The following is a 22,730-nucleotide window of genomic DNA, read 5'->3' as shown; positions in this document are numbered from 1 at the left end:
GAAGCGGTATTTATATTCGGGACAGGCATCAGACAACTATCTTCACTAACAGATTTCATAACAGATGAAGACGTCCACTGCATTAAGATTGCACAGCACTAGGTTCATGTTCTCCACTGAATGAATGTACAGTGAGCCGTCAGCTTTCCCGTGGGGTCAGGACACAAAGGGAGCGGCAATGCCCTTGATAGACTGTGGTATTTGAAATGGGGGGAGGTGGGAGAAAGGAGAGAAGATCTCTAAGCATTTAACAATTCCAGTACTACAATTCTCATCTTGAAACCATTTCCCAAGGCTCTGCCAGTGATGGCTCACTCGTAGGGCCACAACAGGATGTGCTAACTGCAGAGACAGGAAGTAGCTGGCGCAAGATCTTCTCTACTAAGCTTTTCAAAGGAACAGTGGATGTGATTCAGATCAAGCAGGAGATACATTCGAATCTGCCAATTATTTATTGAGCCAATTCCTGTGCTTTCATAGGTACTATCTCCTTTAACTTTCACATAAACAAATAAATCTATTAATACCTTTAAAGTTAGAGGGGTTTAATATTTATATAGAACAAAGTAAGCCCAATAAGTAAAGAGGAACGAAGTGACAAAATTCTACACCCATTCCCCTATTCTCAGTTAGGATAAGGCAGAATGACTTGAGTGCCAAGACTTCTATAGTCTTTTGTTTCTTATTTCTTTGAGCTCAGTGGTCTCAAATGTCAGCCTGCATAAGAAATCCTGTACAGGGTTATATACATAGAATTCTGGTTCCGGCAACATGGTAGACCAAGCTAATACTTAAGTCATCAATTCTAAATACCTGAAATGCTTGATTAAATGTCACCAATAACCAAAAGAAGTTCAAACCATTGCTAGGCTCACAAAAAAAGGTGAATCCAGAAAGAAGAGAAAACAGAAAGAATAGTGTAAGCTGAGCTGCAGGGGCTGGGGGCGGGGGGGAGCACGGATGGGGCCTGGAACTTCGCTTTAATGTCTAAGGTCATGGGTTTGAAGCCCATGTGAGGGATGGTGCTGAGTTTACATAAAGCCAGGACCCTTGAAAAACACTCTTCATGAAAAGAGAGAAAAACTCCACCCACTGATCAGTAAGAAAGCTTAACTCTGCCTGATACTCTGTAGAGAGAGAAAAAATTCTCTCATGAGAAATCAAAATGTCAGGTGTGTTCTGCACCTGGGTGTGATGTCCTCTGTAGTGTAAGACTCCTAAAGCTGTGAAACCAACATAAATAAATGGACCTAGGCCAGTCACAGAAGAAAAAAAAAATCTAGCTCATAACAGAAAAATTACAACACACACAGGGAGCAAGAGTCAGCAGACACAGCTGAGAGGAAAATTTGTGGCCCCAAGAACCGAGACACTGAAACAACCATCGGAACAGACGTCGATCACTGTGTTTAAACAGAAACGAAGGACCAGAAATCTTTTTTTTTTTTTTTAAGAAGATGCTTATAAAACAGAGAATAACTTGAAAAAGAACTAATGAGAATATCCTGAAATGAAAAAGAGGTCACTGAAAGTACAAACGCAGTGAATAGGTTAAACAGCAGATTAGATGCAGCGCCGGAGCAAATTACTGAACTCCAAGACGGATCTGAAGGGCTACACTAGAAGGCAGCAAAGAGATGGAGGTATCCAAGAGACTGATGGAAGGTGGGATGACAAGGTTCAATATGCAGCCCACTGGGGTTCCAGAAGGTACGACTAGAGAAAGAGGTCATAGCTGAAAAAATGAATTTTATAGGATTAAGAAAAAGAATCCTCAGGTTCAATTAGCACAAGTCCCAAGCAAGATTAAAAAAAAAAAATCCTTACTTAGATATATCATGGTGAAAGTGGCAGTACACTAAGGACCAAGAAAATCTTAAAAGCCAGCAGAGACGTAAACACGAAACCGTGTTAACTGCCCCCCAGAGGCATTTTGGAATTTTCAGGCGTAAGGGTGACAATATTAGAGTTTCCCCTCACATGCTGACTTTAGAATCTACTCCATGTGCTGGATAAGAGTCCTGTGAAACAACAGCCTTATCAGAATGCAGTTGCAGAGGAGACTGAATCGGGCACTGATAAAGTGGGGCACAAGCACCACCCCGGGCCCTGGAAAAGGCCTTGGTGCTGGAGGTGGTGAGCTCGGGCAGTGGGCTTGCGCTTCTGGGATGGGAGAGGCTCCTGAAGGGCTGTCCAGGTGGGAAGGAAGAAGGCCATGGACGCCTGGAGAAGGGAGTGGCTGAGCAGCAGAGAAGCTCTTCTGTGATAACCTGGGGTCAAGTCCTGGCTTTGCCACATACTAGTTCTGGGACTCTGGACACACGACTCATCTGAGCCACAGAAATGGAGATAACGCCACTCTACCCCAGAGACTTATTGTGAGGATTCCGGAGTCAGTACCTATGAAAGCACTAGACAAGTACTGTGGTGAGGAGCAAAAGACACTTAATAATTACTTCTATTTTATGGTGCCTGACAGTCTTCATTTTGCTTTCCCACGCATTATGTGATATACCCCTCATAACGAGCCTGAGGCAGGAGGAATTCACTCTCCTGTAACTGACCGCAGAGGGATGGTGCACTGACTAAGGTCGCAGGCTTTGAGTGTGCATCCAGCTCAACCACTGCCTCGCTGGGCAGCCTGGGCACACACTCAACCTATTGTGCCTTACCTTCCTCACTAGTAAAAAGGGAATAACCACTGCGTCCAACTCACAGATTCTATGTATTTATTCACACTCGCATGCCTACTGTACGCCAAGTATCATACTTGGCACAGGACATAAAACCATGAAAAAACAGACAAAAGTCCTTGCCTTTACAAGGCTTCTACAGGGGAAAAACAGACAACAAACAAATACAGACCACAATTCCAGGTAGTAACAAGTTCAATGAAGGAAAAAACCCAGAGCCCAGAGAGTGATGGAAGGTGGTGGATGTTATTCTAGGTAGGGTCGGGGCTCAGGGAAGGCCTCTCTGAAGAGGTGATATTTGAACTGAGATCTGATGGATAAGAAATCAGTAATGAGAAGAATTAGGGGGAACAGTGTTTTCAGGTACAGGGAACAGCACGTACAAAGGAGACTTGTGAGGGTTAAATGAAATAGGCATGAAAGGGACTTAGTACCACGTATGCTACACAGCAAGCATTTCACAAACAGCAGCTGTGATGATGATGATGATGATGATGATGGATTACCGACAAGCCACGATGCCTCATGGTGTCTGCCAGTTACCATACCCCCTACTGAGCAGAGCAGCCACTGCAAGGAGGGAGGGCGCAGGGTTATGCCCGGGCCACATGTGGCCTTACAGAGGCGCTCCGAACCAGCTGGAGATCAGTTAGCACCATCTGCTCCTCCCTGCTTGGAGGAGAATGAGGAAGGAGAGGACATGAAGAGGAGCCCCAGAGGGCTCAGCAAGGGTGGGACAGGAAGTACACAGGCCCAGCACTGCCTTCACCCCACCAGCGCACTCATTCTAGTCCATAATTTAGGTCTCTCTGTTTGCAGTCAAGGGCGTCCAACCAACATACCTTCACCGACAGCTGAGCTCACAGGCTTAGGAGGTTAACAGAATGAGTCAGTGTCACAGGGCCCCAGTGGTACTGCTGAAATTGGAACCCAAGTCTCCTGACTTACATTCATCCCTCTGCTTCTCCGGAGGGGCCACTGTCCTCTTCCAAGCTAGGACTTGAGTCACCTCAGGTCAGCTGAGTAGCTCCAAGCTCCTACTCAGAAGGCAATGTGAGCAGCCCCCATTCACGCACTTAAACCGAACTGTGTACTAAAGTGGAAATAAACTGCACTCACCTGAACCCCAAATAAACTCAAACATTCGTTTTAAACTTAACTGTATCCTGCAAAATTGTCAAAGAAACACCAGTGACCCTGTTTAAATTAGAATCTGATCTACATTTTTTCTGAAATCCTAAAATACAATGAAGCAAAACATGAAAACATTCAAACCTGAACTGATACTTGGTTATCAGACCCCCTACATCCTCATCTACTTGTCTAGTTACCAGCCTTAGGGCACAATCTCTGACAGATGGTGGCATCTTTCAGGAAGACACCAGGGCAAGAGGAGCAGGGCCACCCCCTTTTCTCTGCCTTATTCCCCTTCATGCAAATGCCAACTCTGGGGTCAAAGGATTTCAGAAAGAGTAGCCCAAAGCACTCACAGACAAAATGATTTTTCATTTCAGGAAGATGGGTGTTCTAAAAATCCTTGGGCAGGTGGAATCAATGGTGCTTATTACATCTTTGTGCAATGCTAAATTTTAACAGAATAAAAACTGCAAATGGATTATATGAAAAGCACTGTATGGGTTCAAACAGTATAAGGGGTAAATTTCTAGGCTTCTGCTAACTGCAGAATTAGGTCATCAGTACATGCATGACTCTCTCCCAAAGAATGTGGTTTTACTGGAGCTGCCACAATTCCATGGACATGCATCAAATCTGGAGAAAATCATTCTAAGTCACTGAAGTTAAGAGTTATTTACTTCAAAAAACAGATCAAATTATGTACTATACCAAGATTTTGATGTGGTTCACTTTCTTCAAACTTTCTTGCAATCGCTGACTCTGCAAATGACAAAAAAACAGCTTATGTAATTTCATATTAAGAAGCGGTTTTTATGAGGGTCTTTGCAGGTCTGCAAACAAGGATCTCAGGCAGATAAAGCCATCTGCAACTTGATGATTTCTAATTTCGGCTGCCAATTTTTGCATTTAAACATCTGCAAATATTCCCCAATATTTCAGTTACAAGTTACATTTAGTGGTTCCAGAAAAGCTTTTTCTAATGAGACATATGTGAATTTGTCATATTAGCAATATAGGTCATTCAATCACTACTGAGTGCAAGGCAACAAAAGCAAAATTAAACAAGCAGACTATGTCAGACTAAAAAGCTTCTGCAGAGCAAAGGAAATAATCAACAAAATGAAAAGGGAACCTATGGAATGGGAGAAAATATCTGCAAATCATTTATTTGATAAGGGGTTAATATCCAAAATATACAAACAACTCATACAATTCAACAGGGAAAAAAACAAACAATCCAATTAAAAATGGGCAGAAGATCTGCACAGACATTTTTCCAGACATACAGATGGACAACAGGCACATGTAAAGATGCTCAACTTCGCTAATCATCAGGGAAATGCACATCAAAAGCACAATGAGATATCACCTCACACCTGTTAGAATGGCTGTCATCAAAAGACAAGAAATGACAAGTGTTCACAAGAATGTGGAGAAAAAGGAATGCTTGTGAACTGGTGGTGGGAATGTAAATTGGTGCAGCCACTGTGGAAAACATATGGAGCTTCCGCAAAAAATTAAAAATAGAACCACCATATGATCCAGCAAGTCCACGTGGGTTATCTGAACTGAAGAACATGAAAACGCTAATTCGACAAGATATGTTCACTGCAGCATTATTTATGATCACCAAGATACATACGGAAACAACTTAAGTGTCCATCAAAGGATGAATGGATAAAGGAGATGGGATACACACACACACACACACACACACACAGACAAACACACACACAATAGAAAATAATCAGCCATAAAAAAGAATGAAATCTTGTCATTTGCAACAACATGGGTAGACCTTAAGGGCATTATGCTAAGTGAAATAATTCAGACAAAGACAAATACCATATGATCTCACTTACATGTGAAATCTAAAACAAAACAAAACAAAGCTCATAGCTACAGAGAAGACTGGTGGTTGCTAGAGGCGGGGGTTGGGGGTGGGTGGGTGAAAGGGATCAAAAGGTACAAACTACAGTTATTAAAAATGAGTCATGGGCTTCCCTGGTGGCGCAGTGGTTGAGAATCTGCCTGCCAATGCAGGGGACGCGGGTTCGAGCCCTGGTCTGGGAAGATCCCACATGCCGCAGAGCAACTCGGCCCGTGAGCCACAATTACTGAGCCTGCACGTCTGGAGCCTGTGCTCGGCAACGAGAGGCCGCGATAGTGAGAGGCCCATGCACCGCGATGAAGAGTGGCCCCCGCTTGCCACAACTAGAGAAAGCCCTCACACAGAAACGAAGACCCAACACAGCCATACATACATACATACATACATAAATAAAAAGAATGTAAGCAGACAAGAATATCATTAAAAAAATTAAAAAAAAAAATTAAAAAAAAAATGAGTCATGGGGAATATAGTCAATAATACTGTAGTAACTTTTTTTTTTTGGCCACAACTTGCTGCTTGCAGGATCTTAGTTCCCCGACCAGGGATTGAAACCGGGCCCCAGCAGTAGAAGCATGAAGTCCTAACCACTGGACTACCAGGGAATTCCCAATACTGTAGTAACTTTAATACTGTATTGCATGTTTGAAAGTTGCTAAGAGAATAAATCTTAAAGGTCTTTATCACAAGAAAAGAAAATTTTTTGTAACTATGTGTGGTGATGAATGTTAACTAGATGTATTGTGGTGATCGTTTCACAATGCATACAAATATCAGATCATTATGATGTGCTCCTGAAACGAATATAATGTTATATATCAATTATATCTCAAAAACAAAAAACAAAAAACAAAATACCAGGGACTTCCCTGGCGGTCCAGTGGTTAAGACTCTGTGCTTCCAATGCAAGGGGTGTGGGTTCAATCCCTGGTCGGGGAACTAAGATTCCACATGCCACATGGCGTGGCCAAGAAAATATTAAAAAACAAAAACAAAAACAGAAAAAAAACAAAAACAAACTACCAAGTGCAAATGTGTGCGAGGCACAGTACCGATATTGGGAGGAAGAGCAAAGGTAAATGAGAGTGCACAGCACCGTTAAGAGCTGGTCAGAAGCACAGGGTCTGGAATAACCACATCTGGGTTCAAAGCCTCGCTCTGCCCCTTACCACCTGTGGGACTGCGGGTAAATTACTTATCTGCCACTTACTAGCTATGACCTTGGACAAGTTTTTCAGCCTCTCTGTGCTTCCGTTCCCTCAACTACATAGTGGGGTGACAGTATCTATCCTCCACGAGTTGATACATGTTCGGTGTCTAGAACGTGGCACGCATTACATAAGTGATGACGACTGTCATCATCGTTAATATCTCAATCCCAGCTCTCTCATCACTAATGTGGGGACAAAATAATATATACTGCATGGCCTGGGGGTCATTAATTCAACAGATGTTTGAGTGTTGGACACAGGAAAACCCCTCATGAAAACTAATTCTTAATATGTTATCAGTAGACTTTACATTCTGGGGAAGCTGTAGGGACCAAATGAGAGCCTGCATCCACGGTGCTGCACAGCACCTGGCACTGAGTAAATGCTCAGGAACTGCTTCTCACGAAGATGAAGATGAGAAGGAGGAAGAAAAGAAGGAGGACACTGATTTTTGCTCTCAGGGAACATGTGACCTGGTGCGGACTACAAGGCAGGACTGGACACAGGCGACCACACCTGCTAAGCCTCCATGTGGTTTTCACATGTGCATTTAGCAGCGGTGAGTCAGCAGCAGAGTCAAGTGCTCAGGAGGGTTTGAGATCCGCCACAGCGTTTGCTGGCAGGAAGATGCCAGAGTTGCAGTGACCTCAAGGGTTTGGTGGCTGATTGTCATCATTATTTTCCTGCGCCCCATAAACCAAAGGGATTTGAAAAACTGTCCCTGGGGTGCCCAAACCTTCCCCAAACTGACTTAGTTACCATGGTGATGAAGGCTTCTCCTTCCAAAGGACCAAACCTCAAGATGTGAGCCAACAGCCCAGTGAGAAAATGTTTTTAAAAATGTGGTGCTTCTGTAAACATAATGAACATAAATCTTAATATTACTTAATGTAAAAATGAAACTACTTCATTTAGAATGTTTCTATTTCATTAGAAACTAATGTTAAAATGAACTAGCCTAATATTATAAACCAAAGGACTCCTGCTACAGTAATATGAAAATACTAATTTTTCTTAAGTATAAAAATGACACGAGGAAGTGTCAATTCCAAGAATATATTTAAAACAAAGATTTATTTTTAAAACTATCTGCATACCTTACTATATGACTAGGTGCTGCTATAAGAGCTTTACATGTACGAACTAAGTCCTCATAACAATCTTCCATTACATCATCACCCCTATTCTACAGGTGAGAAATTGGAGGTACAGAAAGGTGACATCATGCTTTAGACTTAGGTAGAACTCAGCTCTCAAACTGTGTAAATATGGCATTTTCTTTGCTTTCTAAACTACAACATAATTATATATTTTTCACAATTAGAACACCTCAAACAGAGAATTAAAATTGTCCCTAGAGCCTTGCAATTTGGGAGCCCAAGCCAGCGTGTGTTAAAAATATCCATGCCATCCTTACTCCCCCCAACCATCACAATCCTTTACCCTCAAGAGTCGGTCAGTCAAGTGGAACATTTATCCCGGCTTCTGCATTCTTCTCCACTCCTTCGCTGTCACCTTGTGACTTCTTTTCTCCCCCATGCTGTCACCGGCATTCATTTTAATCTGATTTCATTTGGACACAAAAGCTGGGACAGCCCCAGCAGTCTCTCCCATAACTTTGAACAAGAAACCTATATATGCAGGGAAATTAGTCTGCTTGCTTATGAGATGGGAAATCCAGACAACAAGGTATTGGGGGGAGGGTAAATCAATGAAGCATTTTTCTGTCTCTGTTTTTGCCATGGAGTATCTGTGACTCATTGGAACTTCAGGTTTCTACTCACCAGCTGACAGGCATGCTTAATCCTCTCCACAATCCCATCAAGTCCCAAGTATTGTAAAGACAACCACAGTGGCAGGGCACGGAGCTTGTCTGTTGGCTTATTTGATGTAAGACCGGCAACTAAAGTCTAAAAAAGCCAATATGGGTTTATTAATCAAAGCCAATGAAATCACATAGCAGAACTAACTAGTTACCATTTACTATGCACTTAGTTTGTGTCAGATGCTATGCAGGCACTTGGCTTGCATTATTCATTTGATCATCAAACAACTCCATGAGGTAAGTATTCTAGGCAACTTAGCTCAGAGACCTTGCTTTGTCTAAGGGTTCATGGCTAAGATGTGGCAAAGCCAGGATGAGAATCCAAATGGGTTCATCCCAGAGCTGGAGCTCTTAGCCATTCAAGAGGCACCCCCTCCCAAGGCTGTTCTGAGTATCCTCAAACACCTAGCCATTATTACCTGAGCAAGGTATTAACTGTTTAAGAAGAATCAATGAAAGCTTATTTTGCATGTGCCTATCACTAACTGATCCACTAACAAGAACCACCACTATGCTTTTAAAAGCTATATCATGTTACAACCTTTTAGACAATGTGGATCAAGAACCTTAAAATACTCTTACTCATTATTAATTCCACTTCTGGGAACCCAGTCTAAGGAATAATTTGAAACACAGAATGATGCTCATTATTTTAGTAACAAAAATTTGAAAACAGCCTAAAAGTCCACAAATGGAGAATGATTAAATAACTGTGGTACTCAAGTGATGGAATATTACACAGTGATAAAAAGTTTTTCATACACATGGGGTAGTATGGGGAGACTAAATAGAAAAATATATATGGTATAGTTTCATTTATGTTAAAAACATTTTTTTCAAAAAAAAAAAGTCACAGAGGTAACATTAAGGAAAATGTTCACTTTTTCCTTTTTCTGTATTTTGCCCCCAGACCCAATGATTATTAGCCACTCCCCACTCCCTCCCAGTGAGAGTAATCTTACCAAGGCAGGATCGTCGTGCTTATAAAGCGTCACAGCAGGAACTGCTGGCAAACCCAGCCATGGGCCTGGAGTCAACGTCATGCTGTCACATTTGGTTGCAGCCTACCACAGAGAGAACAACTTCTTGTTAGACTATCAGGATACACTAAACCCAACATCTTTCTCCATTCATAAAAACTGTGAAAAGCCATCAGGGATTAAGTGATGTTAAATTCCTTCTTAAAAACACAGTATTCAGTAAATCAACAACATACCAGCACTGATGAGGAGACATAACCTAGAGCCAATGTTGCCAGATTCACACTGGAAGAAAAAACACAGACCTAAGAACTAATTATTTACTGCTGCTTATTCACTAAGTACACACTTTAAACTTAAAAAACTTTTTAAAAAAGGGCTGTGCTGTTCCACGCTGACATTTACATGTCTTTCAGCTCTGTTGGTAGCTTTTATAACAGCAACATAAAGTGTGGTACATATACAACTTCCAGGAAAACCTGGAAAATGCATTTTAATCAAAACGTATTTCAGGGGGTGACTTCTACTTATTTAGTGTAATGGGTGTCTTATTTTATATTATTTTATATCTTTGGTAGATACCAGTATTATTTCCCAGTCATCATTCTTTCCCAGAGGGACAATATTAAAAAGCAACGCACCGTGTATGTGTATGATGTCCTGGAAATGGACTACCTGGGCTGCCCTGCATCCTCTCCCCTCTCTTCTCGTAGCAGCACTCCAACGGCCTTCTGGGAAGCCACCCCAATCTCCTCTATGAGACCACAGCTTCACAAATCACCTAAACTATTAAGAGTGTTACACTTCCCTGGCCACAGCAATTGGCTCAGCGTGAGACTCCTGCTGGGACTTCTGACCCTCTGCACACACCTGGAAAGGCGGCTGGAGTTGCTGCAGCTACTCTGCACCGGAACAGGAAAGGCTATCTACAGACGGAGCCACCACCATGGAGGAACTTCAGCCAAGTGACCTGGCTGACGTGGTGCCTAAGGCCAATCCTAACACTGGTCTTCTTAGCTATGGGAGCCAATAAAACCTCTTCTTGCTTAAGCCAATTTGGGTAATTTTGTAATGTGCAAGCCAAAGAGCCCTTAGTGATATATGTGACGACAAAGTGAGCGCCTCCCGGGCACTCTGCCAGCCCACCATGCAGCCAAACTCCCCTCCACTCACCCTTTCACGTGGAGCCAGATGCCGTACTGCTCACAGAGCTCTTTCAAACGCCCAATCTTATCTGTGTGCCCTACTGCTGCAGTTCCTAGGATAAAACACACAAGAAAGGAGACTAAAAGAAACAAATATTTTTTGAGTCTTTGCAGCATGATAAAAGCTTCTATATACATTATCTCCCTATGAGAGAAGTAACATTGTATCTCTGTTTTATTGAGATTTTCTTGGTGGACTGGCTTAAAATCAACTTTTGCAAGCTGGTTATTCAAGTTTTGAAGAGTGTGTATTGTTCACTATATGTATCTATAAAATCAAACTTGTTAACTGTGTTATTTAAATCCTCTATATACTTATTTTCTATTTACTTGATCTGTTGTTTCATGAGAAATATATTCAAGTCTCCCACCAAGATTGTGGTTTTGTCAGTTTATACTTGTATTCTATCAACTTTTCCTTTATATATTTCAAAGTTATATTCATAAGCATTCATACCTGTCATATCTCTGAGTAGATGCCATGAATTATTATTAATATGAAGTCTATTTTATCTCACAGCAACCTTGCTATAGTACTTTTGTTTCGTTAGCATTTGCCCAAGATATCCCTTTTCCACACTTACTTTTTGTCACTTTCTGGGTTATTTTTATTTAGGTGTGCTCTCTATAAAAAATACATAGATGAATTTGTTTTGTTTGTTTTAACCCAATTTGAGGGGTCCTTTGTGTTTGTTTTGTTTTTTGTTTTTTGATTTTTGCTGCACTGCACGGCTTGTGGGATCTCAGTTCCCTAACCAGGAATTGAACCCGGGCCACGGCAGTGAAAGCGCCGAACCCTAACCACTAGACCACCAGGGAATTCCCGAGAGGTACTTTGTTTTAATGTAGAAAGCATTCTGAAGTCAGATTAAACATATTACACACTTTAACCCATTCCCTCGGTGATCTGTTTACACTGCAGGCTTTGCTGGGCAGATCCTCCTCACAGAGCCTTTAGTAAAATGCAGAGTCACACATTCTCCCAACTGTCCTAAATTTCCAGTTAGCAGAACCCACCTAACAAGATTCCAAATGCTCACCAACGGCTTCAACAAACACAACTAATACAAGTGCTTCTTTTGCAGTGGTTATGCCAGGAAAAGGGCTGACAACTCCACTCCTCCCCCCACACAAATTTGTCTCAAATTTTAAAAAAAATCTAAAATGACACATTTAGTTTAGTCGAAACAAGATCAAAGGCCAACGCATGGGTTGTGTCACATGAGCCACCAAAACATAAAGCACTGTGCCGTGTTTAAGTGACTGGACCACATTCAGATTCTCTTCATGTTTTGGCAACGTCTGCTTGCTAACCACTGGGATGTGCGCTCTGGTGACGGCAATGCAGTCACACTGGTAAACCACTCAATCACACGTAAACTGCAGCCTCTCCCATCTATTAAGTGATTGATAGTAGACTGGTTATGTTTCTTTTTAAACATACAATATACTAAGTCAGGCGGGAAGTGGTAGTTTTTCTGCTGGCAACAACGTGGATATGTGTTTTTTCTGTTTATTATTATTTTTTAAAATAATTAGCTTTACTGATTGAAGTATAGTTTACATACAATAGAATCCACTCATTTAAGGCTATGGTTCAATGAATTTTGACAAATACAGTGTGCAACCACCATCACCCCAGAAGTTCCCTCATCCCCCCTGAAGTTTCACCCTTCTCTCTACTCCTCACTGGCCCCAGACAACTGTGATCTGTTTTCTGTCACTGTAGTTTTATCTTTCTAGAATCTCATATAAATGGATCATACACTATGTAACTTCTTTCATGTTTGGATTTTGGCACTTAGAATGCTTCTGAAATTCATCTGTGTTGACATGCGTGATCAGTAGTTATTTCCATTTATTGCTTAGTATCCCATGATATGTTTATACTACAATTTGTTTATCCATTCATCAAGGGAAGGGCATCTGGGTTGTTTTCAGTTAGGAATATTGCATCCCTAACTGAAGGGATAGTTCCAGTTACTCTGCATCCACACCAGTGTTTGGCATTGTATTTTTTTATGTTCTCCATTCTAACAGATATATAGTAGTAGCTCACTGTGGTTTTATTTTGCATTTCTCTAAGCATCTTTTCAAGTGCTTATACGTTCATATATTTTCTTTGGCAAAGTGTCTACTCAAATCTCTTGTTCACTTTAAAAACTGTACTGTTTACCTCCGTAATATTGAATTGTGAAACTTCCTTATATATTTTGGATATAGTCTTTTGTCAGAAAAATGTTTTGCAAATATTTTCTCCCAGTCTGTTATTTGCCTTTCCACTTTCTTAAGAGAGTCTTTTGGATAGCAAAAGCTTCTTTTTCTTTTCTTAATTGAAGTATAGTTGATTTACAATGTTGTGTTAGTTTCAGGTATACAGCAAAGTTATTCTTTTTCAGATTCTTTTCCATTACAGGTTATTACAAGATACTGAATATAGTTCCCTGGACAGCAAAAGCTTTTAATTTTTTTTTTTAATTTATTTATTTTGGCTGCATTGGGTCTTCATTGCTGCACACGGGCTTTCTCTAGTTGTGGCAAGTGGAGCTACTCTTTGTTGCAGTGCATGGGCTTCTCATTGCAGTGGCTTCTCTTGTTTTGGAGCACGGGCTCTAGGCGCATGGGCTTCAGTAGTTGCGGCACGTGGGCTCAGTAGTTGTGGCACATGGGCTTAGTTGCTCCGCAGCATGTGGGATCTTCCCGGACCAGGGCTCAAACCCGTGTCTCCCGCACTGGCAGGCAGACTCTCAACCACTGTGCCACCAGGGAAGCCCAAAAGCTTTTAATTTTTGATAAAGTCCAATTTATGGTTCTGCCTTTTGTGTCCTAAGAAATCTCTGTCCTAAGCCAAGGTCATAAAGATCTTCTATATTTTCTCCTAGAAGCTTTATTGCTTTGGCACTTATGTTTAGACCTATGAACTATTTATAATTAACATCTGCATACAGAATGAGGTAAGGGTTGAGATTCAATTTTTTTCCATATAGATATCCAATTGATTCAAGACCACTGGTGGAAAAGACTATCCTTTTTCTCCTAAATTATCTTGGCATCTTTGTAAAAAAAACCAAGTGACCATATTTCTAAGAGTGAGTCTGTTCTCTTCAGTTAATCTCACACTCTCTTATTTGTAGCTGTACAGTAAGTCTAAAAGTCAGATAGGATAAGTCTTCCAGTGTTGTTCTTTTTCACAATTATTTTGGCTCTTCTTAGATCCTTTTATGTCCATATAAATTTTAGAATCAGCTCATCAATTTCTATAAGAAATTGGAAGTCTGCTGAGATTTTGATAAGGACTGAGTTGCATCTATAAATTAATTTGGGGAGATTTGACTTAATAATATTGCGTCTTTCAACCCATGCACATGGCATATTGTTCCATTTATTTGGGTCTTCTTGAATTTCTCTCAGCAACATTCTGTAGTTTTCAGTGTACATATCTTGCATTATTTTGTTAAATTTATCCATAAAGGTTTTTTTCTTGATGCTATTATGAATGGCATTTCAATTTCAATTTCAGTTGTTCATTGCAACCTTGATAGATCTGCTTATTAGTTCCAATGGCTGTTCTTTGTGGTTTCCTTAGGACTTTCTACCTATACAATCATGCCATCTGCAAATAAAGACAGTTTATTCTTCCTTTCCAATCTGTATGTCATTTAATTATTTTTCTTGCCTTACTCCACTGTCCAGAGCTTCAAGTACAATGCTGAATACAATCTGGTAAGCACAGCAGAAAGTGGTAGTTGATCTGCTGTCTCAAAGGTGGACATTTAAATGTGACATTTAAAAATTTAATTTAGGGCTTCCCTGGTGGCGCAGTGGTTAAGAATCCACCTGCCAATGCAGGGAACACGGGTTCGAGCCCTGGGCCAGGAAGATCCCATATGCCGTGGAGCAACTAAGCCCGTGTGCCACAACTACCGAGCCTGCGCTCTAGAGCCCACGAGCCACAACTACTGAACCCACGTGCTACAACTACTGAAGCCCGTGCGCCTAGAGCCCGTGCTCTGCAACAAGAGAAGCCACTGCAATGAGAAGCCCATGCATGCAACGAAGAATAGCCCCTGTTCGCTGCAACTAGAGAAAAACCCAAGTGCAGCAACGAAGACCCAACACAGCCAAAAAAAAAAAAAAAATTCAATTTAGAAAGGAAGCACATGAAGGAATAGAGAAGCACAACCTAAATGAAAAAGTATATACACACAAACAAGAACTCCCAAAACAAACCAACAATTAAGGGAATCTAATGAGCTAAAACTTTAGTATTGTAATTCTCACCACAGTGCTGATACTGACTTCCTTAAACATGTGGCACACAAACATTTGTAAGACTTGATCTCTTTTAGGCTAACTACCTAGCCTCTTTCTTGTATGTCCAAAATGGAAGATTCAGGTTCATGATACCTACCAGCATTTGCAACAAGCAACAGGGGCAGTTTTCCTCGTTCTATGTCATCTTTAATCAGTTTCTCCAGGAAGGCAACGTCCTGGGATTGAAAGACAAACCACAAAAACACGAGACAACCAGCATAAAAGCGTATACACTGAAAAATTATAACTGCTAAAAGAAGCAGATGACTCTCAAAATTTATCAAAGCAATTCTTTTCTTGACAATTTTCCTTTTTTCTCCGATCATAGTTGTGAAAATAAAATCGTTTTCCTTGAAGACTAACTAGAAAAATCAGTTAAATGAGATTAAAGTTAGAAACTGCGTATACAGAACCAACATTTCTCTAGTTTTAAACATCTACAATAAAAAAAAAATGTTCTCTCAACCCCCCCTCCCAAAAAACAACCAAACATATATCTGCGATATTACTCATTGATGTATCTGAACCAGAAAATCTAACTACCTTGAAAAAGAAATGCAGAACCCTAAAACCTATCCCTTTTGCTTCTGACTTCAGTATGGAAAGGCATATCACTTGCATGCCTAAAAATAAGCAGAATCCAATGCCAAGGATTACAATAATCAAAATCTGCCCATTCATAAATCCAGGCAACAGTGATAACCATTTGAAAGAATGAGCTTTAGAAGGAATTTCTGAGGCTTAACTGGACTCCATGTTTCTACGTAAAACAGGTGATACAGTGATTACAAGATTCCTTAAGAGCCAGGTACTCCTCACCTTTATGCCAGCCAGCCTTCCTGGACATTCAAACCTGGCGGCATGTATTATGCAATGGGAAGATCTAAGCAATCCATGAATAAGCTAATAATTATCTGGAGGCCAGCAAATAGAACTGCAGTTTAAAGGAAGGTACGGTTTCAAAACACAATTCTTTATTATTTTATAAACCTAAAGAACTCACCATCTGATGCTGGGATCCAAACATAGTGTTACAGGGCACACGACACAAGCAGGGGAAGGGCAAGCCAAGCTGCAAGAAGAAACATGCAATTTAACAAGAAAGATCTTTGTCACTATTCCCTTATGTCCCCAAAAGATTGTGGCTCTAAGTCACAATTATTCTTTTTAAACATTCTCTCTCCTTAGGAACTCTTAATATGAGCATTTGGGGGGATAATTTAGAATCCTTCCTCCAAGGATTAGTGGTAAATAACACCGGCTAAAGGCATTCAAAGTACAATATCTTATTTAAGGGTCCACCCATTCCTAAAAAGCAATAGATATGGACTAGCAGATGTACATATCTTGAGAGAAATGAAGTCAGCATTATGGAGACAGTAATTGTCAAATAAATTTTATATTCCTCATTTTTAGCTTCCAAATCCTTAAGGAGTTTATGTTTTAGGAATTTTTTTTAACATTTGCAGCATATTGCTCTGTATAACTAAGACTTGGAAGCATTTAAAGACCAAAAATTTAATGAGCACTTTATTCACACTTTTTCCCCTTAAAGAATTTTTCTTTTAAATTATGAAAGTGAAAGCCAAGTAAAACACACAATAAAAAATTACAGAAATTAAAAGTGAAAATATCCCCCCATAAACCACCAATCTGCTACTGTTAACAGGTTAGTATAGAACCTTGCAGATAATTGCTAGGCAAAAATATATACATTTATATAAATATATTTTTCTAGGTATAAAAAACATATGCGGGCTTCCCTGATGGCGCAGTGGTTGGGAATCTGCCTGCCAATGCAGGGAACACGGGTTTGAGCCCTGGTCTGGGAAGATCCCACATGCCGCGGAGCAGCTGGGCCCGTGAGCCACAATTACTGAGCCTGCGCGTCTGGAGCCTGTGCTCCGCAACAAGACAGGCCGCGATAGTGAGAGGCCCGCGCACCGCGATGAAGAGTGGCCCCCACTTGCCACAACTAGAGAAAGCCCTCGCACAGAAACGAAGACCCAAAACAGCCATAAATAAATAAATAAATAAATAAATAAATAAACATATGCATATAAGCATGTACACACTTTTTAAAACATGAACATGACTATTCTGCCATCTACCTTTCCCACTTAACAGAACACTCTCACACATCTTTTGCAGACTGGACTGCTGTTCCAAGACAGCTTTGGGTCCATAAGAGCCTGGCCTATAGTAGATACTCAATAAGTAATTTGTTTCATGTTTCTACAGAGATATTGTAAAACTCCTTATTTTGTACACCCTCAAGAAGAGGACATAATTTCTTGCCACCAATGACCACAGCTCAGAATCAACTTAAGCCCTGAGTTTCCCCTATGTATCTCCCTGGACTCCTCCATCTTACAAAAGACAACCCCTCCAATCCTATGGGTTTTGCTTTAAAACATTCTTGGCCAAGAGGCTTAACAAGTTCTTGACTGAAGGTAGCCCCGTAATCAGGCTACCATGAACTTTGAAAAATGGTAATGCTCTTTGATCTAATAATTCTAGACTGGCTCTGAAAATCCATCTGAGGAATACAACCCAAAGTATAGAAAAGCTTCGGGCTTCCCTGGTGGTGCAGTGATTAAGAATCTGCCTGCTAATGCAGGGGACACGGGTTCGAGCCCTGGTCTGGGAAGATCCCACATGCCGTGGAGCAACTGGGCCCGTGAGCCACAATTACTGAGCCTGCGCGTCTGGAGCCTGTGCTTTGCAACAAGAGAGGTCGCGGTAGTGAGAGGCCCGCGCACCGCGATGAAGAGTGGCCCCCGCTTGCCACAACTAGAGAAAGCCCTAGCACAGAAACGAAGACCCAACACAGCCATAAATAAATAAATTAATTAATTTAAAAAAAACCCACAAAGTATAGAAAAGCTTCATGCAAAAAGATGTCCGTAACAGCATTATACAAACAGCACTTCCTCAAAATGGTCATAAAAAGCAAAAGAATGCAAACACTCTAATTGCCCAAAAGGGAAACAGTTAAAATACTATACACTCAATTGAAGGAATATTATGAAGACATTAAAAACCTACTTTACTTTGGAGAATTGGTAAAACATGTTATGAACCTGTTATAACAGTAAGTGAAAAAAGCCAGATATAGCTATGTAAAAACACACATACACTCTGATTAAGCCAAGTCTGAAAAGAAATAAAGTAAAATGTTGACTGTGGTTGCCTTTGGGCAACTAAAAAAAAATACATATATATATATCTAAATTTATTAATACACATTTATACATAATAATGACAAAACAAGCATATAAGAAAATCACCTTTCTTTTCACTTGAAAAAAACAGCAGCTAAAGAAAAACTTCCAGGACAGAACAAAACATCGTTTCTTTAAAATATCCACCTTATGCCACATTACCTGATTACAGAGGTACTGGCCCAGGCCAGGCCTAGCAGCAGCACTTAGATATATAACAGGCGTCTTGTTATATAACACATTGAACCCATCCACCACAAAGTCTTCATAACGGGAATGAATGGCAAGCCTACAGATCTTTGCAAGTCCTTCTCTTTCTTCTTCGTGGAAATAAGCACAGCCATTTTCATACCTGTTAAGAGACATCCATATGTCAGTATGTTCTTATCTCTGATTTTATATCCCAGTCTTATAACCATGGAAGTAATTCTTTTCTCAACCCGGAAACTATTACCCAGATCAGTGAAAGGAGATAGGAATCACCCTCATCTCAGAGGGCTGACACCTCACTGCAGCTGGAGGTTATAAAGAACAGCGGCAATGACCCCTCATCCACACCCAGCTCCAGAAAGAGCAGAAACTACGAAAACCAGTAGAGAATAGGAATCCCTCAGATATAAAAAGTCTGAAGATCATGGACTGGCTTACTTTACAGGAAAGCCAGCACTGGATAATGCAGGCGTGGTTCTTAGTAGTTTCAGCCCTAAAACATCCAAAGTTAAGTAAAACTGTCAAAAATGCTAGTCAGGCTAACTTTTGCTTTCACTAATATCTGCCTGGGACATTTTATTCTTCTCAATCTCCAAAAAGAAGGACAGAGAGATTTTCAGTTACAGGTGCTGGATTTTTATTAGAACAGAAGAAAATTTCTCCTTTGCCATACAGTTAGGCAAACTCATACTCTCGCCAGGTCAAGCTCTTTCCCAGCATCTGAAAACAAGTCTCCCAAGTTAAATGTTCCAACGTTAGGTAAACATTCCTTTTCCATAAACGTAATAGCATAAATAAACACAAAATACCATTGGTCCCATTTCTTCTACTGACTCCTTAATCTGCTAGAATTCCTTAATAATGCCAATATTATCACAGTATAAGGCAAATTTCAATTTCATAACACATACTCATCTTCCTTATGACAGCATTTCCTTTCTACTAAAGCACAGCTAATACTTTGATTAAAAATACTTGAGGGGCTTTCCCTGGTGGCGCAGTGGTTGAGAATCTGCCTGCCAATGCAGGGGACACAGGTTCGAGCCCTGGTCTGGGAGGATCCCACATGCCGCGGAGCAACTAGGCCCGTGAGCCACAACTACTGAGCCTGCGCGTCTAGAGCCTGTGCTCCGCAACAGGAGAGGCCGCGACAGTGAGAGGCCCGCGCACCGTGATGAGGAGTGGCCCCCGCTCGCCACAACTAGAGAAAGCCCTCGCACAGAAACGAAGACCCAACACAGCCATAAATAAAGAAATAAAGAAAATTTAAAAAAAAAAATACTTGAATCTATTTCACTGCTGTACCTTCTATCAACATGTGCCAATTAGGAATCTTAAGAACAAGTAACTGTGGACATTATCCAACATGTATGTGCTCATGTTCTCAGCTCTTTACATATATTAATTCATTAGTTCATTTAGTCCTCAAAACAATGTCATCAAATAGATATTAAGGCTATCCCCATTTCATAGATAAGGAAACTGAGGCATGGAGTGGTTAAGCAACGCTTCCAAGAGGAAAGGGAAGAGGCAGAGCTGAACCCAGGTAGCATAGCTCCAGAAAAGAGATCTCTCACAGTCTATACCCAATGCTTAAATGTCTTTACCAGAAACTAAAAACTTATTACCTGAAAATTCTGCATAGCCATAAGGTAGTGTCTGAAAGTATCCTAGTTGTAAGTTTTCTCAGCTTCTCTTTGTCCAGAGTTGAAATGTAAGCTCCCAGACTGTGCCCCAACAAAGCTATATGACCTTGTTCTCCAATATTCTGGATTCTGTTAATCAAAATTTATTAGATTAAAAAAAAAGTATTAGTCAAAGCATAAATAAATAAAACGTAGAGACACATTATTCCACAGAAATTTCTGTCAGACTTGAAATGCATTTAATGGCCTAGAAGGCAGACACTGAGATACATTTAGAAAATTCAATGCATAAGGTATTAATAGTTTGGGGGAAAATTTTTTTTTTTAAATTCAAGTCCTAGGAGATAAATATCTGTTTTATTGAATACCAACTAAATTCACAAACTGTTTTTGAATAATTTTCTCCAAAAAAGTTTTTTAAATTAAATACCAGTTGAAGAACTATGGAGAGTAGAGCTGAGATAAAATGTGCAGAAAATTTAAGAATCAATAGACGAAGATCAATTCCCTGCATTAAATAGCTATTTATAACAATACAGCACATTCAAGGGGAACTAGGTATTGTTTTACATATTATTAAAGTGGATGGACTAATTTCCCTTATAAAGAATAAATGTAAAAAGAAAAAAACAAAAAATTGACAGGATACTGGGCAAAGGAGACAGTTCATAGAATAGGAAATATAAATGGGTCTTAAAACATACAAAAAGACACTTAATCTGGTTCATAAGAAAAATGCAAACTAAAACTATGCTGAAATATCATTTCTCACCTATCAGACTGGCAACGATCCTTAAGTCTGCTAATACTCTTTCAGGCAAAGGTGTGGGGAAAGACGTACTCTCACACATTATGGGTGGGAATGTGAACTGGCACAATTCCACGAAGGGAAGTTTGGCAATATCTGTCAAATTTACAAATGCACAAACTTATCTGGCCCAGCAATCCCACTTCTAGGACTTTAATCTACAGAAACACTTCTTCTATGAGAAATGACACATGTACAGAGTTACTGGCTGTAGGAATGTTTGTAAGAGTAAAACATGAAAAGTAGACTAGTTAAATAAAATATGGCTCATCCATTCAGAGTAACACTAAACAGCTCTTAAAGGAGAAAGCTCCTTGTATACTGCTATGCCAGGAACTCCAAGACATAAATGAAAAAGGCAAGGCACAGGAACAACGTGCACAGTATTTAGGTACTGGAGGGGGTGAGCACAGACATTTTGCTTGGGTGTACATACACATGAAGTATCTCTGACAAATACACAAGAAACTGGCAACTTATCTCTAGGAAGGAGAACAAGGTAGGGAGGCAGAGGTAAGAAGGAAAATTGCCTTTGTATATACACCCTTTCTATATTTTGAAATTTGAACTGGAAGAATGAATTACTTACTCCAAAAAAATTAAATTTAAAACTATTAAAGACAAAATGAAACTAAATAAATTGCTTGATAGATGCATAAACAGAAATAAAATAAACAGATGATTCACAGACAACGTGGCCTGCCACCAATGAATTCAGCTGCAGCACTTCTCAGCAATCAGAGGCGGAAGCACAGGAGCAGAAGCAATCAGAAACAGAAAAGCACACAGCAGCTATTCTCCGGCCCCTGTGCCAGCCCCTCCCTAAGACACAAGACCATAAAAACGACAAGATTTTAGTAAATGACTTCCTTTTACAAAATATATTATCTAAAATATGTCAATGTCTCTCTGAAGAAACTGAACATCATTTGAATATCACATGTAACTAGGAATTAAATATAGCTTATTACTGCAGAAACTTGTGAGAATGCAATCATTATCAAAATCAAGAACACATATACTTTGAAACAGAAGCTGCCAACTGTTCTCCATTACCGGGTACTCTGGGGCTCCTCATCTTCATCTCCGTGCATCAGGTTCTGAACTAACTGGAGGATGCTCACCATGTCTTGTCCGCTGTGGAACAGAAAAACAGCTGACAAACAGGGGGAAACTGCACACGTCCCTCACCAGTCTCTCACTATTTTCTCTCGTCTAAACTAGCTTGACATGTTTTCTTTTTTAACTGAGCAGCTACGAAAGAAATAATGTGTTTTGAGATACAGTATACATCATTTTTAAAACAAACCTCAAATTATCAACTGAATTCTGAAAATAACCTTACTTGTGATTAAATCTTCTTCCTAAATATTAATTTGATTTTTAAAAATTTTACCAGCTTTAGCAGTAATTCTCTACCTGTTCATTTGAATCTTGGAGACTATTTAATAAGCATGTAATAAGGGCCGAAGTAGTCCTTATAAGCTGTTGGAAGGTCACAAAAGCAGCAAGAATATTCCAATGTCACTGGTGTATCTAGCTTCCCTCCACGTGGGAGTCTTGTCTGTTTGTTCTAACAGAGCTAA

At 40.2% G+C, this 22,730-nt stretch overlaps 1 protein-coding gene across 3 annotated transcripts in view; it reads right to left on the bottom strand.

Moving 5' to 3' along the window:
- PDXDC1 (pyridoxal dependent decarboxylase domain containing 1) overlaps positions 1 to 22,730 on the bottom strand; it is a 57,895-nt gene that overhangs the window by 13,665 nt on the left and 21,500 nt on the right. For all 3 annotated transcript variants that reach the window (XM_057529842.1, XM_057529844.1, XM_057529843.1), the window contains 10 exons: positions 22,201 to 22,281; positions 20,319 to 20,465; positions 18,643 to 18,832; positions 16,260 to 16,328; positions 15,354 to 15,432; positions 10,911 to 10,995; positions 9,974 to 10,022; positions 9,720 to 9,821; positions 8,717 to 8,842; positions 4,539 to 4,589 (listed from right to left, as the gene is read on the bottom strand). In XM_057529842.1, coding sequence (XP_057385825.1) covers positions 4,539 to 4,589; positions 8,717 to 8,842; positions 9,720 to 9,821; positions 9,974 to 10,022; positions 10,911 to 10,995; positions 15,354 to 15,432; positions 16,260 to 16,328; positions 18,643 to 18,832; positions 20,319 to 20,465; positions 22,201 to 22,281 — 979 coding nt within the window. The remainder of the gene's footprint in view (positions 1 to 4,538; positions 4,590 to 8,716; positions 8,843 to 9,719; positions 9,822 to 9,973; positions 10,023 to 10,910; positions 10,996 to 15,353; positions 15,433 to 16,259; positions 16,329 to 18,642; positions 18,833 to 20,318; positions 20,466 to 22,200; positions 22,282 to 22,730) is intronic.

Source organism: Balaenoptera acutorostrata, chromosome 15 (genome assembly GCF_949987535.1).
Source record: "Balaenoptera acutorostrata chromosome 15, mBalAcu1.1, whole genome shotgun sequence".
Taxonomy (NCBI): Eukaryota; Metazoa; Chordata; class Mammalia; order Artiodactyla; family Balaenopteridae; genus Balaenoptera; species Balaenoptera acutorostrata.
This window is presented reverse-complemented; position numbering and strand designations above follow the sequence as displayed.